Source organism: Stigmatopora nigra, chromosome 8 (genome assembly GCF_051989575.1).
Source record: "Stigmatopora nigra isolate UIUO_SnigA chromosome 8, RoL_Snig_1.1, whole genome shotgun sequence".
Classification (NCBI taxonomy): domain Eukaryota; kingdom Metazoa; phylum Chordata; class Actinopteri; order Syngnathiformes; family Syngnathidae; genus Stigmatopora; species Stigmatopora nigra.
Window position 1 is genome coordinate 3112164 of NC_135515.1, and position 18265 is coordinate 3130428.

The 18265-nt window shown below is 37.5% G+C and overlaps 1 protein-coding gene and 1 long non-coding RNA gene across 2 annotated transcripts; one reads left to right on the forward strand and one right to left on the reverse strand.

The window, feature by feature from the left end:
• Window positions 1-45: 45 nt before the first annotated feature.
• Window positions 46-4436, reverse strand: ppp5c (protein phosphatase 5, catalytic subunit). The gene is made up of 13 exons (XM_077723336.1): window positions 4270-4436; window positions 3042-3283; window positions 2722-2869; window positions 2515-2636; window positions 2373-2438; window positions 2174-2272; window positions 1994-2099; window positions 1783-1925; window positions 1621-1708; window positions 1476-1516; window positions 1212-1390; window positions 1058-1139; window positions 46-977 (listed from the first exon to the last, which is right to left on the reverse strand). Exons 1-13 carry the CDS (start codon window positions 4364-4366, stop codon window positions 915-917), a joined length of 1476 nt encoding a protein of 491 aa, XP_077579462.1. The 5' UTR covers window positions 4367-4436; the 3' UTR covers window positions 46-914.
• LOC144200945 (uncharacterized) lies at window positions 4216-12571 on the forward strand. The gene is made up of 3 exons (XR_013327228.1): window positions 4216-4471; window positions 5107-5216; window positions 12478-12571. It is a non-coding gene; the product is annotated as an uncharacterized LOC144200945 (long non-coding RNA).
• Window positions 12572-18265: the final 5694 nt, after the last annotated feature.

Below are 18265 nucleotides of genomic sequence, written 5' to 3' on the forward strand. Positions count from 1 at the left end.
CAAACATAAAAGTTTTTGTCCCCACAAATAAGGATGCAAAACACATTTCTAAAATCTCTGGACTTTTTTTGTTTTATTCATTTTTTTCTCCAAACCTTACATGGAATTTCAATAAATGATACAGTATATATACATACACATCAGTGTATTTCTTTACCTAAAAAGTCAAGGGTCATGTTACAATGAAGCTGTGCGTTTTCAAGACAGGGTTACATGATGGACGTCTTTTTTTTGTTTGTTTGTTATGTTGCCTGTGCTACCGGACTTTATCCACAATTCCGGGTGACATTTTTGGGTGTTTGGGTTCAGAGTTTGGGGACGGTGTATGAGCTGCCGGGGTGAAAATATGATAGCGAGGGAGGAGCAGCAGTATCTTCCTCTGGAAGAAGCAGTGCAAATTAAACGTTCAGTACGTCTGGTCTAGCTAACACGTCAAAAAATGGCTAACAGCACCTCGGTGAGAACCCAGAGACAGTCTTTTTTTTTTTTTTCGAGCTGGGATCGAACATATACCTGAAAAAGTAATAAAACACGGAAACAAATATACCGTTTGTTAGGAGACACTGATGGACATGGCGTTCTTGAAACCATTCCATCTTTACGCGTGATTCCAACGCTGAGCGTTGTTGCCGAGTGACAATTTCAGTTATACATCTTTGGTACGGACCAGAAAGGTGATCCATGTCAATCGTTTAAAAAAAAGAGGAAAAAAACAAGATTCTGACTGTCGTGTAGGAGGCGAGCAAATGTTTTCCAGTTTGGAAGTGGTAACCTTAGGGGACCAGGTGAGGGGTGGGTGGGGTCTAAGAAATCTCACTCAAAAAGTGAGAAGGAACGAGTTCCCTTAGGCCTAAGAAGGAGTCGGGGAGCACTGAGGGAAATGATGTCCGACGCTTCCATGTTTCCTCGATTGCCTACATCATCCCCATCTGCATTAACGTGTTGGCGTACGCCATGGGCTTGACATTCGGATGAGGCTGGAAAGCAAAAGGAAGGAAGAAAATGAGACAAACTCAAAGTCCAAGCCTTTGGGAGTACATAAATGCAGTACACTTACCACGGCAGTGAACTGGTGGAACTCTGGCTTGAGATCAGATCCCCTGAGATGGATAAAAGCTCCTTTGTTTCCCATCTGGTCACTGGAGAAGAAGTACGGGGAAATGTCAAGAAATGCCAGGATACCACACCCAGAACGGATAAAAGTTACTAACCAGTAGTTGGGCGCCGAGAAGACTGTGATACACTTCCCTGAGTGAGTGACCTCGTAACCCTCTGCTTTAACTTCGTGACTTCGAATGATGAAATCCAGCTTGTTCTGATCCAGGAAGCGCTCGGTCACATCAGGACCGAACTGGCAGCTGACGCCCCGCTTGCTGATGGATCGCCCATTCTGTAAAAAAAGAAAGAAAACACAAAACTTTGTTTAACTGAGGAGCATTTTTAAGAGGCGGGATGAGTGTAGGGCGGAGCTTAACCTGAGGCTGGGGGTCTGACCAGAGGAGATCGCACATAGGACCTGCAAACAAGTCGCAAAAGGGAGATTGTAGAACAAATACATACACCCTACTACCCACAAAAACACAACCACAAGCCTAAATACCCCTCTGCCCTTCAAAATACCCGAATCTGGAGGCTGTCTGTTCCTCTCGATCTTCCTGAGGTCCTCCAACGTGACGCCATCTTCGCTGAATAGACCACCGTGCATCACCTGAGTAAAAAAAAATGTTTGAAACCCGGCACTGACAAAAAACTGAATTGAGACGAGAGTCTTGGTTTACACACCAGTATTTTGCTGTTGATGCACTGCGCTAGTGGCAGCCACTGGAAGACTTCACTGAATAGCTGGAACATTTGTGCCGTGTACTTGGCCTTCACTTCCCCCTCAAAGCCGTACATTTGATTCATGTTGTCCGTCTCGTGGTTACCTGCCATTAAGCCATCTTTAGTTAACGCTAGATTCTTGAGAAATAGCGTTTTTATGCTAACGGCTTACCTCGCAACAAATGGAAGTTGTCAGGGAAGAGAAGCTTGAATCCAAACAACGTGAGGATGACCTCCACTGAAAAAGATCCACGGTCCACAAAGTCACCATTGAAAAGCTGAATTTAACTTGGTTAAGAAGATTTTTTTGGCAAATGCGAGAAATTCTAAGACCAAAAGTGGAAAAGGATACGTAAGGATTGCCCTCTGCCGGGAGGCCGTTCAACTCGAAGATATTGAGAAGATCGTAGTACTGCCCGTGTGTATCGCCACAAATTGTTATTTTTTCAGCCTGTTGAAAAAATGTTTTTGCAGTTGACTTGGATCAAAGATTCCATAAACAAAGACCATTGGAAACAAATGTAATAGTAGAAAAATAAAGACATCTCTACCTCTTGTATTGTGACTTCTACAAGACTCGGTAGTTTGGATAAAAGGTCTTTGACTTGCACCAAAATCTGCAAAAAAAAACAGAACGTTTTATTCCATGTTTACTCCACCAGTCTGTTCGCTTTTGACCACTAAGCGTCTTACTTGATATGCGCACTTTCTGTGCAATTTCTTCTGTTCTTTGAACCAGTCCATCATTTCCTTCATGAAATTTAAAGTGACTTTTCCGTCCTCCAGTTTGGGGCCAGTGTAGTCGTCTTCGATTGCTGCAACAAAACAGTGGCATGGTTTCAAAATGGCACCAAAAACTTCTATATGACTCTATTATTATTTTTTTATTTAAACACTTACTCATGCTTTCAATATCAAGCGAATCAACCACCGACTTTTTGATCTCATCGCTAGCAATGGCTCTTTCGAAGGCCTTCTGTTTAACGATCTTGTTACATTCCTGGTACTTCATCTTGGCGTCTTTGTCATTCGGTCGAACGCGTACCACCTGTTAACACACAACAAAATCATTAAAAAACATCATCCTAAAACAAAAAAATGTACAGGGTGATTTGTGCAAAGCGTATGGTAGACACAACACCACATGATTAGCACATAATCCCTTTTGCAAAGTGTTGGGATTAGCTGTACGTGGACTAGATTTTGCCAGGTTGCTTTACCGTCTCGTAGTCCTTAAGCGCGGCCTTGAACTTGCCCAGCGCCATGTTTGAAGTGGCCCGGCGGTAATACCCTTTGATATAGTTTTTGTCAATATCCAGGGCCTTGGTGGCATCTGCCAAGGCGTACCCGTAGCACTCGGTGCGCAGGTACGCCAGGCTGCGGTTGCTGTAGTAGATTGCATTGGTTGGGTTGAGTTCCAGGGCCTCAGAGTAATACTTGATGGCATTTTCATAGTCTTTATCTGAAAAAGAAAAACAGAAGAAGACATTTTTACAATGATGTAGCCAATATCTAGCATTTCTCTCATTGATGAACTACCTTAATAATTTGCTAATGACCTTTACAGTGAAAGAAACCACCATTATGTTGGCTTTTGTTGCATAGAAGTCAAATTTAGTGATAAGAGAAAGTGTCTAAAGTTCTATGTCAGAAAATTTTAGATTTTTTGAGTTTTGGTAATATGGCTGTGTTCCTACAGTTTACTACTACCAAAATAAAACTCCATATTGATAGTAAAAATAAAAGATAGCATTCTTGACACGATATAAATGTAATAAAACAAGTATTAGTTTATTATTATTCTCCATCTTTAAATGAAAACCAATTACTAAATTATTCATTTTATATAACACATTTATCATGAAAGCCCAAGCACTTATTTACATAACATGACGAGTCAAAACGAGATAACTTTTGTTTTATTTGGATTATGGTGGGGATTTTTAAAAATATTGTAATAAGGCCTTATCAAAGATAACAGCTGATGTTAACATCAGATTCACGACCAGGTGATAAAATTAATTTGATTGTCGATTGTGTGTCGATGAGCGCAACTATTCACATGATGATGGTTCCATTAAATCATAGAATATTCTATCAACTTCGAAGTACGTCAAGTAAGATCCTTCATTTACGATTTTATTAAAATAAAAACATAGGACCAGGCACCATATTGATCGAATTTACTCCGACGCAAATTTGATTTTTGTGCAACAATAACTCACGCGGTATAAGATAACGTTAGCTTTAGCTAGTCGCTTACAAGAGTCCAATGAATGGGCTTCACGCGTTAGCATGCCTGCTTAGCTTTGCTTCACATTGACGTGTGACTGTGATCGGGGCCCCTTTAAAGTGGATCTTTTGGCCTGTTGTGCGAAAACCGGTAACGCCGTCGTCTGCTCTCTACTACCGACGCGCACCGCCGACTTGACAGCATTGCCAGCTCACCTTTAAAGTATTTATTGGCCTTCTCCTTGAGTAGCTCGGCATCGTTTACTCCCTCCGCCATCTTCTTCGCGATGCCGTAATCCGACACGTGCGCCATTGACGGACTGTCGTAAAGGTCGCAAAGTTGTTGCGCGTGGTTTGCGCGTCCTTGCGGGTCAGCATTAACACGCTCACAATACTTAACGCTTAAAGATGGCTTTTGGTATGTATTTACTATTGAAATGTCCAATTAATTTAAGAATAAACTGTATTAATCGCGATGGACGAGGCGGATCTGAGTTTAAACTAACATTTGTAACTTGTACTAATGTATTGCTTGTCATCAACCAGTAGAGAGCACTGATGACATGGAATTCTACCATTAACTCACTCTGGTGTTAGTATTTATTAAATATCAGGACAGGCTGTTAATGTCCATAAAAAATGTAATTTGCAACTATTGTGAGGCAATTCGGTTCCATGGAGAAACGCCAAAACACGTGATCTTTTTAACCACTTGTTCATTTGCAGGCCTATTTCCAGAATGTTATATTGTTTGCAAGTACAGTATCCAATTATAACATTTCCAACACATTTTATGTTATATATTTATTATGCCACACCATCAAACAGAATATCATAGACAGTACTAATATAAATAAGTGGTAAATCCAGGCTTTCCCCCCCCAAAATATTGTGCAAGTAATGCAATAGAAGAGTATGTGAATCATACTTATAGTCAACATCATGGTAAAATATTCCTTTTAACCATAACATTAGTGTACATGAACAAGCTTGCAAACAAAAACAAAAAAAGAGTACATCTTCACACATATATTTCTTTTGGTCTTCTTCCAGGTGCCTTCAGGCGTGAGGATGTTGCTGTGGAAATTTCCTGCCATCTGAGCACAGCGGGTGGCTGCCGGCCTCCACAGATGTCAGATTTAAAGAGGACAAACAAAACGCAGGTGCTCATCCTCACAAATGCATGCACATGTGGTCTTTAAAAAAAGTTATGCAGCCATATTTGATTTTTAGGTGAAATGACAGGACCAACCTGAATACACATTACATCCAAATATACTGTATTTTCTGGACTATAAGTCATTTTTTTCATAGTTAGACTGAGCCTGCCACTTATACTTAAATATGACTTGTATATGCTGTTTAGTTTTGGAATCCTGATAGGAAACAACTTACGTTATTTTTTTGCAGGTGCCTATTTTAATCTGTGGTTCCATATTTTACTATTGCCTTGGTATAATGTTTACTTTTGGTTTTGGATAAAAAAAAATATATATACAATATATATTAATATATTAAAATATAATTAAATAATTACAAATATTGATAAATAATATATATCAATATATTAAAATATAATTAAATAATTACAAATATTGATAAATAATATATATCAATATATTAAAATATAATTAAATAATTGTAATATTAATGCACAATTTATTTTTTTTAACTTATTATAAATATTAATAAATTATTTATATCTATATATTAAAATGCAATTCATACTCCAGTGGCACTTATGTATTTTTCTACCCTTTCATTTTTAATTTTTTTTGGGGGCCAGTGCGAATTATAGTCTGAAAAATATGGTACTTATGAACTTTTAAGTTTTTTTCCTAACTGTCAGTTTTTGTATCGGTCTATACCTGTTTTCTACATATTTAGAGAACAGCAAATTTATATAAAAATGTACTTCATTCAAAATTTTAGACTTAAATTCAATCTTCTCATATAGAGGTTATAGGGAATATCACATTCCAGCAGAAAGGCCAATATCCCCAATTTTTCCATGTCTAATTCACATACATGGCGAATGACGTACTGTCGCCTTAAAATAAATCATTTGCCAAAAACACAACCTTAAGCTGAGAGGGTTGCTTTTTTTACTGCCAAAATTCAGCTGGACAGTCTAATGAGAGTGGCGCCCCAGAAGGAAAAGGACATTTCTAATTTAAAAGTTTGTGGCTTTCTTCGTTAGCGAGGAGTCTGGGACAAGTTTCATAAATTACCGGGACATAGAGCAGTATGGCCCAATCCGTCCACCTTGCTCTGACTCACAAAGAACATCCAAGAGTCAAGTGTGCCTTGCTGGGGAGTCAGGTGAGTCACCACTGGTGACCTCCCGGTGAACACTTAGTAACCCCGCTCAGTGTGAGTTCACTTTCCCCTTACACGGAAGAGAAATGACTAAGTACTTTCACGCTATGCTAGGCCTGGATGATTTTAAAACTGAGGCAGTAGATTATGGTGTCAAAGTGGCGGCCCGGGGGGCAAATCTGGTCCGCCGCATCATTTTGTGTGGCCCAGGAAAGTCAATCATGACTTTCTGTTTTAGGATCAAATTCAAATGAAGAGTATAGATGTATATTAAATTACAGATTTCCCCTTTTTAAATCAATAATTGTCATTTTTTAATCATTTTTTTCTGTGTTTTTAGTTCAAAAATCATTTTGTAAAATCTTAAAATATATAAAAAGAAGCTAAAATATTTTTTTAGATGAAAAACTGAATATTCAGGGCTTTTAATCTAGTTCTTTTAATCCATTTATATAAAAGAAAATCTAAATATTTTATCTAAAATGGTCCTGCCCACGTAAAATCAAGTTGACGTTGCAGTAGATTAAAAAAAAATCATTAAAATGATAAACTCGGTGGAAATGCAGCCTAACTATAACACACGTCACAAAAGATGTAGTAGTAGTACTGCAAAGTTCGCATCCACAAGAAGAACAACAACAAAAATTGCAAAAAAAAAAGGGAAATCATTAAAAAGAAAGTTTTGTTCATTTAAGGCCCATATCACCTTGCTTTAAAATTCCCCCCAAACTAGCATAAATGTCTTCTCTGCTAAAAAGGGGTCAAAAAAAGTAGACGAAAGTAGGATTTGGGTCTGACATGAGCGCCTCACACGAGAGTAAACGCAGACAGTGAGTGGGAGAGACGGCGTGGGAGGGAATCTGGCAAGCCGGCTCGCTCCAAGTGGGAGAACGCAGTCCTTTTGGGTGCGTGATGGTCTAGCGCGCAGCCTCTGGGGGGTCTCCACAAAGTTAAACAAACATAAAGGAAGCCAGCAAACACAGAGACAGATGAAGGTCTCCGGGAATTTTGAGTGACATTCCAGCGCCGCGGGCCACTTCGCTCCATATATACGTTACACGGGCCTTGATCCGGACTTCTTGGCTATTTATTATGGTGCGGCAAGTAAAACTACAGCTGAAAGTATAAAGTATTTCTTGTCCAATCCTCAAACCGGGGCCATTTTTTTCAGACTTCCTCTCCTGAACTGAAAGATAAGGAGTTTTCCAAAGTTTACATACTTTAGTAATCCAAATTTATCTTATCTCTGCTTACGCAATCGTAAATACTTGATGTATCGGGCGTTTTTTTTCAGTTTTCGGAGTGAAACATTCTAAGTACTTACTATTGAGAAATAGTTTTACCAGTTTATAGTATTTTACTAAGCCAAACTGACTAATTGTTCGATCTAATTTGTTAAAGTTGTTTTTAAAGTCACAGTTCATGTAAGATTCAGACATATGTAACTTATCATCATTTGACAGTTTAAAGCTGGGCCATAGAAAATGATGCAGCGGGCCACATTTGGCCCCCGGGCCGCTACTTTGATACATAGTTTAAAGGCTTGGCCTAAAAAAAATGATCTCCTCAATATTTTTCTACCAAAAAGTTGATTTTTTTTGACAGAAAAAATATTAAAACAAGTTAGAAAAGTCAAATTTTGCTAAAAATGCAACACAAATGTAAATAAATTGCAAAATATTTGTCTTAAATGTCGTTTTTTTCGCACTGTATTCATACTGTAAGCCCACTAATAGTTAGTAAAGAAACAAACTCTTTATTAACCCTGCAGATATCATATTTCATATATGGAATTTTGAGGAATATGATATTTTGTGGTGAGTTGTGAGTGTATCTACCTCACTGATGTCAAGGCTTGAATCCCTAGTGAGTTCTGACCTTCCTATGTGGAATTTTCAAGTTCTCCCCATGCCCGCATGGCTTTTTTCCGGGTTCTCCAGTTTCAACCCACATGCACAATAGACTATGACTTGTCCTTTGATATGAGTGTGATTTTTTTTGTCGCATTTTGCACTGCAATTGGCTGGCAACCAATTAACAGTAGGCCCAGCCATTTTTTTCTTTTTTTAAAACACAAATACCCCCAAAAAAAACTCTTTTAAATCTCACCTCTCTTAAATTCTAGTACTAACATCATTTCCGGAGCCAAAGCCCACCCAGTCTGAAAACTCCCTACATTTTTTTTACAACCCGTCTCCGAGAGAATTGATTTAATTTGGAAAAATTGAACAGCTTGTTCAAGAAAGTTAAGGAAGTTTATGATTAATATTTTCACAATTGAGGAAGTGTGTCATTTCCTATGTCGCCTTCTAGACAAACACACATTGACTCAGGAACATTTCATCGGTCATTTTTTTAAGGGGGAAAATCCCATTTTAACTACCCTTGGTTAGAAAACTTAATACACTGACTTAATATTGTAAATTATATCATATCTTATCATTCTTGTCTCCCCTTTTGATCAAATAAGTCACCAGTGAGAGTTTAACATGAGCTGTGTGAGGGGGGGGGTCGTACTTTAAATGTAAACCATGTGTTTTTTTTTTTTTTTTACAGTGGGCGGAGCTTTAGAAAACTGAATTTAACATGGCATAAATTAGGAAGAGTTTATCTGACTTGGGGTCAGTTTTTAGGTCCCTTTTGAGTCATAAATGACCACCTCCTGTTGATCAGTAAATCAACATCCTGAGTTGACACATTGCACGCTGAGTTAGAGTTTGGAAATTTCATGTAAGATGGAAAAAAAATGTTACCTGCCCCGAGAAGTCTGCCATTTTTTTTTGGCTACCTTTTCCGCATTAACAACGGTTAACGATGCTTGTTTTGCTCTCCGTTTTTATGGAGGGATCTTGTAAATAATTTGAAGGGTAATTAAAGCAGGAGTATGTTGGAAAATAGAGGGGGGGGGGTTGTAATAATATATGGAGACTCAGACATGACGTGAATAAATAGAATTTTAGCTTGTTTAGTTTGTTTATATGAGCTACTATGTTGTGGGAATGTGGGTTGTAAATATTTGTTAGAGTATGCAAAACCATATTTTCACCGTATTTTTCTATATTTCTTTATTTGAATTTTAGCAGAGCGTGAATTTTATTTTGCAGGCTATCCTAAGTGATGTGTGGGTCAAAATATGCACTTGTTAATGTAAAATATTAAGTTTTATGGATAAATTTAGGCCAAAAAATACAACAAAGCAAAGTTATTGGCAGTCAAAATGAACAAATAAAGTCGTACTGGAGTATAAGTTGCACCCCCAGTAAAAATATGAAATAAATGCGACTTATAGTCCGGAAATACGGTAAGTACTTCTTCAGTATCATATTACAAACAAAATCTACAAGTTTTTACATGATTCATTTATTCATTATTATTATACATTACTTTTGCCTTTTATTGGTTTCACCTGGTTTAAAAAAATGTTTTTAGGTTCTTTATTCACTCTAAATTATCTTCATCCATAATTAATTTGACAGTGAAAATCCATCATGTAAACCCTTTTTTAAATACTACATTTAAGTACTTAAGTTTTTCCAACTATAGATATAAAACAAAAAAAACATTTGTTCAGATTATTAACTGTAATAAAAAAATACATAAATTACACACAACAAATAATATAGAGAGCGAAACTAAATAACGTTTCAAAATCTGAAAAATGACGCTATTGGATGTTTAAAAAAAATACATAATGGCTACTCTTTTTCTCTCGCACCGTCCTTGCCCGGAAGACGACACATTGGCGGGTAGACGCTAACTCCCCACTTGTGTGTCAATGCTATTTACGGAGAACAAGATCTAGTTAAAAAAAAAAAAAAAAGAAAGAAAAGCCTACAATTCTAGGCTGTGTAAAAAGCCTTCTATGAGTCACACACCCGGCACCCCTCAGCTTACAGAGTGGCCTTGTTAAAAAAGAAAGGTACAAAAAAATGGCAGATAATTAAAACAAATAAAAAGTAATTGCTGGGGGAAGCCAAAGCCAACCTAGATTCCTCATAAATTAAATTAGGATGGAAAACAATCCGGATGAATGAGCTCAACTACAAGACTGACCTTGTGGTTATTAGCATAATCAACTTCTTTATGTTTACAAAATGGTTCATTTTTTTGTTGTTTTTTGAGGGTTTTTTTCTGTCTTGCTGTCGTCGTAAGGTTTTTGTGGGCGCACGAGAACGCATCATCTGATACACACCCCGTACAGGAAATGAGAAACTGAAGCAGCAGGCCGTAGTTACGACAAAACGTAGAAACATGCTGTTAAAAAAAATAAAAAGAAAGAATGTAGGAACTGTAATGGAAAAACACACCTCTGTAGTATTGTTTTATATTCGTCTGGGTGGTTACTGCAATAAATTTACTTAAAAAAAAGGTTAACAATGTCTAAGGAAGAATACTCGACAATCAAAATAGTTGTTATTTGATTTGTTGTCAATTAGTCGATTTAGCTAATCTTGTTTTTATTAATTAGATTTAGTTGGTAGATGCCAGGGAAAGATACAAGTTGTAGTGCCTGATTTAAAATAGCATATTAAAAACATTTTACCTGATATTTTTCATCTTTGAGTACTCAAAAAGAAGAAAAATCTATAGATTGCATTTCTGAATTAGTGATTTTTCACATTTGTTCCATAAATGACATTAAATTGACACTTATGTACTTTTGCGCCCTCCATTTACTGTGACAAAATGAGTTCAAAATCTAAGGTTAACAATGTCTAAGAAAGAATAATTGACAATTAAAATAGTTATTTGATTTGCCAATTAGTCAATCTAGCTAATCTTGTTTTTATTAATCAGATTTAGTTGATAGATGTCACGGAAATACTCAAGTTGATTAAAAATAGCACATTTTACATGATATTTTTCCCTATTCACATATTTTAATACTCTACAAGAAGAAAAAAATCTTAAGATTACATTTCTGAATCAGTAATTTGTCACATTAGTTCCATAAATAACAGTAAATTGACACTTATGTACTTTTGCGCCCTCCATTTACGGTGAAAAATGAGTTAAAAATCTAGTATGACAACCGTGGCTTTAACGAGAACTCATAAACACTTTAAACGAAATGCTAAAAAGCCTCACTCATAATCATTGTGACACATTTAAGACTTTTTCGCATCCGTCATCAGGGAGTCGTGTTTTTTTTTTTTTGCAAGAGCTTGTTGAAACGGCTTACTGGGAATCAGACAGAGCGCTAGTGTGTCGGTTCTCCGCCACGCCGCAAACTCGTACCAAAGTGCCAGACGGCGACCAGTTAGCAACAGGGCTCGTAAAACAAGCCAGAATCCCTCGGGATTACCGTTCAAAGCGACAGTGGCGCGCCGGCTGGGCCTTGGCCGGGCCGGGCTTTCATCCGCCCGTGTGCGGTCGGCGTTTTTTTGGCGCCGGAGGCGACGCCGTGTTGTTGTAGCTCGTTTGTTTTTACACCTACAATGGTCAAGCTTTCCCACAGAAGATCCCGTTATCAGGACTGAGTCATCGGGGTGTGGGTGCAAAGTAACAATAAAGTTGCATCAAGTGTTCTTTCATTTTGGGGTCCAGTGTTTTTCATAGCTAAATACGCATTGAGGTTATTTAATGTTCCACTTTCATGAGTTTTTATCTGCGAGTTGTCAAACCAAAGATCCGTAACTGTTGAAATTGTGCAGTGGAATCAGTTTGTAATGGTTTGATTCTGCATAGTTGAAAATGGTAATGGTATTCTGGTAGAGAGACTATGACTCAATAGAAAACAATAGTTGAGACTTGTTGTGTTTATCGTGTGACGAGACGGAAGACGGAATTGAAATTGGGTTAGAGAAGGAAGGAAGTTATGATTCTGGGGTGTTTTTACCTTGAATTTGAATTGTAAATATCTCACATTTACTGGCAGAAGGCTTATGACTCAATAGAAAACAATAGTGGAGACTTGTTGTGTTTATCGTGTGACGAGTCGGAAGATGGAATTGAAATTGGGTTAGAGGAGGATGTAAGTCATGATTTTTGGGTGTTTTTATCTTAAATTTGAATTGTAAATATCTTAAATGTATTCAATTGATGCTACAAGCAAACTTAGTGGTAGAAAGGAATGAATAACAATACAACCAAATTGTGTTCCAGGTACAGTTCAACCAAAGAAGACAAGCCACCTGTTGACGATTTACCATTCCAGACGCTTCGGAAAAACTCTGCCTACGTTTCCGTTGATTCTGGTAAGTGTCTTTAGAAACTTGGCCAACAGTAAAACAGGATTATAGTGTGTTTTATTCCTTTTTTTGCGTTTTTTACATTGGCTCATTGAGTTCCAATCTCTCGAATTCACTAAAGCACCCCCTTAAATGACCAGGGTACTTACAATATAGCGTGCTAGAGATCTACTCATAGTCATGATCTACCAGATGTCTGTCATCAACAAGCAGAAATGACGTTATTTTGTGGCTCTGAGAAAGAAACACACAAATACTTACGGTAACAAAACTTGATCTCTTGTATTTTATAATAGCCATATTTGCATGCCATGTTTATACCACCCATAAGGCAAATTGCCGTTTCTGAAAATATCCAGTCATATCACATTGACAAACCATCCAGGATGTTGTGGTGGATGGAGGTAGTGTGTGTGGGGGGGTTGTGTTTCCTTTTCCTGTTGCTGTTACTGTTGGACTTTCCTGTCAGATAGTATTAACTACTAATACAGCTTTGGGTCACTTCCAGACTCCCTTAAAGACTTTTTTTAATCTTTAGTGAGTTTCATTCGTTTGCGTGCTTTATAGAAGACATCTTGTGTACTTGGGTGGTCAATATGGGTTTGAGAGAGCAGGTAGATTTTGAATGGGACACGTGTTGTTGATCATAGGCAACGTGATTGTCCTCTTTGTCATCTTAAATGGAGATGCAAGTGGGCAAGAGGAGATGTTTGTTGTTGTGTGTGGTTGTCTTGGATAAATGTCTGCTAAGCATTATCTTCTGAAACAAAGGGTTGTCGGTTTTTTAGCCATTTGATTCAATGTTTACTTCATCAGACGCTGGTGGGTTGAAATTCTTCTTTTGAGATGCAGGACTCAAAAGAGAGTCATGGAATTATCAAATACATGAGATGTATATAACATTAATCCAGAAAAATAACCCTTGAAGTAATTTAGCTCCCCCCAATTCTAACTGAAATGTAATAACTTATTAATGGAACATTAATTCCATCGTTTTTTGGGATGGTTTGGATTTTTGACATTTTTTAAAAAGGGAAATACAATAGATTACAATCTTTTTATCATTGTAACATGCACATCAAAATTAAATACCAACCCACTGAGTATATATAAGTATTCCAGTCATATCAAAATTATAAAATACATTGGTAAAACCGGTAGATTTTATTGAGACTACATTTTTTTTTGTTTTTTGAATGACAAAAAATGGTTTGGCCGGAATAGTAATACAAATATGTTGAAAAAATATATTTCTTAAGGTTCTGTAATATTTTATTTCATGGTAAAAACTAAATGCAATTCTCTAAAAGCTTGTGTATTCTTTTAAAACTCCCCAAGTTAGTGCAAGTCTTTCATGACTCTCAAGAACAATCTCAAGGATCGTTTTTCTACTTTTCATCAGATACTGCTACTGACTGTGTAAACTAAAATGTAGCCACAACCCCATAACTTGCACACACGCATTGACTTACTGTAAACAACATTGCCAAAGTGCTGCCCGTTGGCATTAGGATGGCTCCCAAATGGTGTGGTTACACTTGTACTAAATGCCAAACATCCACTGGAATTAACTTGACCACATCGTTAGAGAGATTATGGTTGATTTTTTGATTTAATGCTGGGATGGGCCAGGGTTTAGTCTGGAGGGGCCACATTTAGATTGTCAAATTCAAGCATGAAAAATGAAAAAATCATAAGCAGAAGCCACTTTTGCTACTAGAACTCAGAAAAAATAAGTTATATTTTTCGATTATCGCGGCCATGGTCTACTGTAACAGCGATAATCGAGGGATTACTGTAAATACATTTAAAAAAATAAATAAACGTGTTTGAACGCCACCCAATGTAAAATGTATACTCCAGCTGCTTTACATAACCAAAATACTTCATTGAAAAAAACATTGCCTATCAGAATCATTTTTATTGGCAAGTTTCATTTGCCGCAATCAAAATTGTTTTGACATCTTGCACATTGATAGTCTTGTGATAAAAATACCATGGCTGTCCAAACTATAGCCCAAATATCCCCTGAAAAAATACTACAATTAAACATTTTACACATAAAAGTGACAGAATTTAAAACGTCCTTTTCGTTTATTTCTGCATTTTTTTGGACACTCTTTCTATGGAAATAGTCCAAAGAGGAAGAACAAGCTAAACACTTAATTTTCCCTCACGGCACCCCGATCACAGGAAGTAGGCGTGGAGCGATGACTCAGCGTAGGTTGACCTCCATAGCCCACGACAACTCCCTAGCACTCCCACCCTCTCTAATTAGACAACTTGTTTGTGTTTCTCACCCTGTCTACGCTTCGTAGCGCCATCCCACTCTGCCTTCTCCTCCATTTTCCCTGACCGAATGTAAGAAATAGGCTTTGTAAACTTTTTGGAACCATTTGTATGACCAAAACCAGAGTGTACCTTTAAAAACAGTATAAACTAGTTCAGAAGTAGTCACTTTTCGTAAGTAGATGTGTACTTTATATGTAAAAAAAACGTTACAAAGTCCCGATACAAGCTTTAAAAATGACCAAAGTGTACAAAATATGAGAAAATGATTTGGTAAGCCATTGAACTGAATAAGAAATTAAATAAAAAAAATGTTTTTGATTGTTGTTGAAGGCCATAGGTGAGAGAGTAGGAATGTAGTACTTGCTGCCAAAGAAAAATGTTCGAGTGACACACTTAGACTGTTCCAACATCTCTGTATACACATACCGATCATAACTTGGAAGAAAAAAAACGGTAAATGATATCCAGCAAAAGATCTTGAGTGGACCTGTCAGTCTCTTAAAATTTATTCCAGATATGCAGTCCTTCAAAAAATCCAGGCCATGTTTCAGCTTGCGGATTGTATTGCATGTTACCACGGTTACCAATAAAGTTCAAACTCGTGTAGACATCATTATTGATCAGTATAGAATATTTTAGAAGGCCACGGTCCAAAGTGGAATGGAATCAAAAGTGGTGGGCAGTCCGGAGATGTAATTGGTACCTTCCCTTTTTATTTTTATTTTTTTTTTTTAGCAAACATGTCTCATTCAGCCAAAAGTGAGTCAGAGCGTTTTGTTTTATAAGCACTCAGGCATACTTTCCCTCTGTGGGTTTCTCTTTGAAGAGTTTCTTCTCTGCGTTTTTACACCCTGATGTTAGCTGACAGTGATGATGAAGATGAACAAAAAAGTTTGGCTTGAAAGCGTTTAAACCCGCATGTGAAGTGACTCAAAAACACATCCGTGTGTGGTCTTTTAACTTCTATCTCACCCTTATTCATGTTCTCGTCCCGTATAGTGAGGTTTTTTTTTCTAGGGTGATCACTCACAATGTCTTGGTTTTTGCGTGTCTTCAAAGTGATTTCCAGGTTTTTGGATGGGGGGGTGGTGGTAATGAAACAAGGCCTTCAAAAAGGCCGTGATAAGAGAAGAAAAGACAGGTGGATGAATGGGAGACAAGGGCAGCAGCATTGTCTAGGTTAGCTATGAAAATAATCAAAAAGACAACTATGTTAGTTCATCTGTTCTTGGTTAAATTGAGGAATCTGGTTTTTCTAAATGTAGTTTTTTTAGGATTAATATATTGGTTGTCATTGAGGGTGGTAGACATCCAATCTATTTTGACTAGGATGGCCTCAGATTGCTTTTTTAATAAATGGATTAAAAGAACTGGATTAAAAGCCCGGAATATTCCGTTTTTGATTTATTTAAAATAATTTCTATTTGAGCTTTTTTTAAAATATATTTTTAGATTTTACAAACTTATTTTTGACCTAAAACACAGAAAAATGATTAAAAATTACAGTTATTGATTTAAAAGGGGGGAAATCAGGAAATGTAATATACATCTATACTCTTCATTTGAATTTGACCTTAAAACATAAAGTCGGCATTCATGATTTACTTTCCCGGGCCACACAAAATTCTCCGGCGGGCTAGATTTGGCCCACGGGCCACCACTTTAACACCTGTGCTCTACACAATGCTAAATTTGCTTATTTGGTCCTATCAAAAGGTAATCAAAATAAATATGTTAAATTCAAAGTCCTCCTAGTTTTATATTGTTTTTTGGCCAGTTACCCTAAGATAAAAATCAAAATCAGTTAAAAAAAAGTTTAACTTATCCTCACCGATTGTTAAATCTTTTTTTATTTATTTTTAAACACACACTGGCCACCTGTAGCAAGCAAGCAACAATGGCTGGAGGCGAGCAGCTGTATGCAGCAGGACTTCAAAGCGCATTATTAACGTCGCACGCACGAGTTACGCCGGCCGAACCGCTTAATGAAGGACCAGTTGTAGTACTCTCAAAAGAATCCGGACTTTTTTTTAACTTTCAAAGTACTGAAATGAATAATACATCCTCACATTTTCATATATATTTTTACTTTTAACTTCTCAGTATGTCTCTCAACAAATAATGTTTGAAAATATCAATAGTTTATGGCTTTCTTCATCAAAAACCTTCCCCACCCCTACATTAAAATAACAATTTCCATTATTCCCTCAAAAAGAAAACCCAGGCCTACTAAAACGGAAGGCACATGACCTTAAAGTCCTCCCGTATGTCTTTACTTAAGATGAAATGCAGTTCCTTTCCCCCATTCATCACAAAACATCACCAGTGGTGACACGACACCTGCTTGACAAAGTAGGTAGAAACACTCCAGATTTAAGTACCACCCCCCCCCTACTGTTCTTTGTATGCTCTGGATGGTGTCAGCAGTTTTTCGTGGGGGCCCCCCGATCAAAAACCAGAGAGCCCTTCAGGAAACAGCTGCCTTGGGACGAGCGATGCCTTCAAGGATGAGTCCACTTGAGTAGGGACTCTCCTTTGGGAACGCTCCATTTCCATAGTGACAGATTTATTAGCCTCTTGACATGTTTTGCTGTTGTAAGGATTGCTGTAGTCGATTTCACCGTCGTTAAACCCGCCTACTACCACCAAATTCTCCCAAAAAATGACTTGTTTTCCTTGTGGTTTGTTAATGATGCCCCTTTTCACCTTGTAACATTCCAATTACTTTGCCAAAGTACCACGGAACATGGTGTACCTCCAAGGGCGGTCATATTTAAGACCTGGCAACCCAACCCATCTTGGCGTAACTCAATCAATTCTAGAACAAGACGCCACAGATCGCCGGGACTCGGTTAACGGTGTGGACTTACGTAAGCATGGATTGCGTGTCACCGGGTTCACTGTTTTTACCTGCGCTTCATTTTCCATGTAGTCACGGCCCCTAAAGTCTGGGCCGTACCAACGGGTCTGAACCTGCGTGTGCTTCATTCCCAATCCAGATTCAAGCAAGTTTCCAGTAATCCCCGGTGTTTTGAGGAAGAGAGGTGGGGCCCCCTTAGGAACGAGGTGCATGTCGATAAAAAAAAAAAAAAATGTGGCTGCCGTCCAAAGACTTGGTGCCAAGAATGGTGTTGTTGCATCTGGGAATGCTAGCGTTAGTCGAGATTCAACAGAAACACTGACCTACATTTAAAACGTAGTTATGATGTTTGCGCCATGAAATTTAATTGCTATTATTTTTGGTATACTTCCATTTTGGCAGAAAGTTGCTCACTGTTTTATTGATTCTGTATTTTTCGTGTCTAAGCAGCCTACTTAAAAAAAAAACAAAAAAACATGGTAAATAAGATTATAAGATGGGCCAGTAAGTCAAAGTAGAATTTGATGTTCTTGTACATTTTTACTACTTT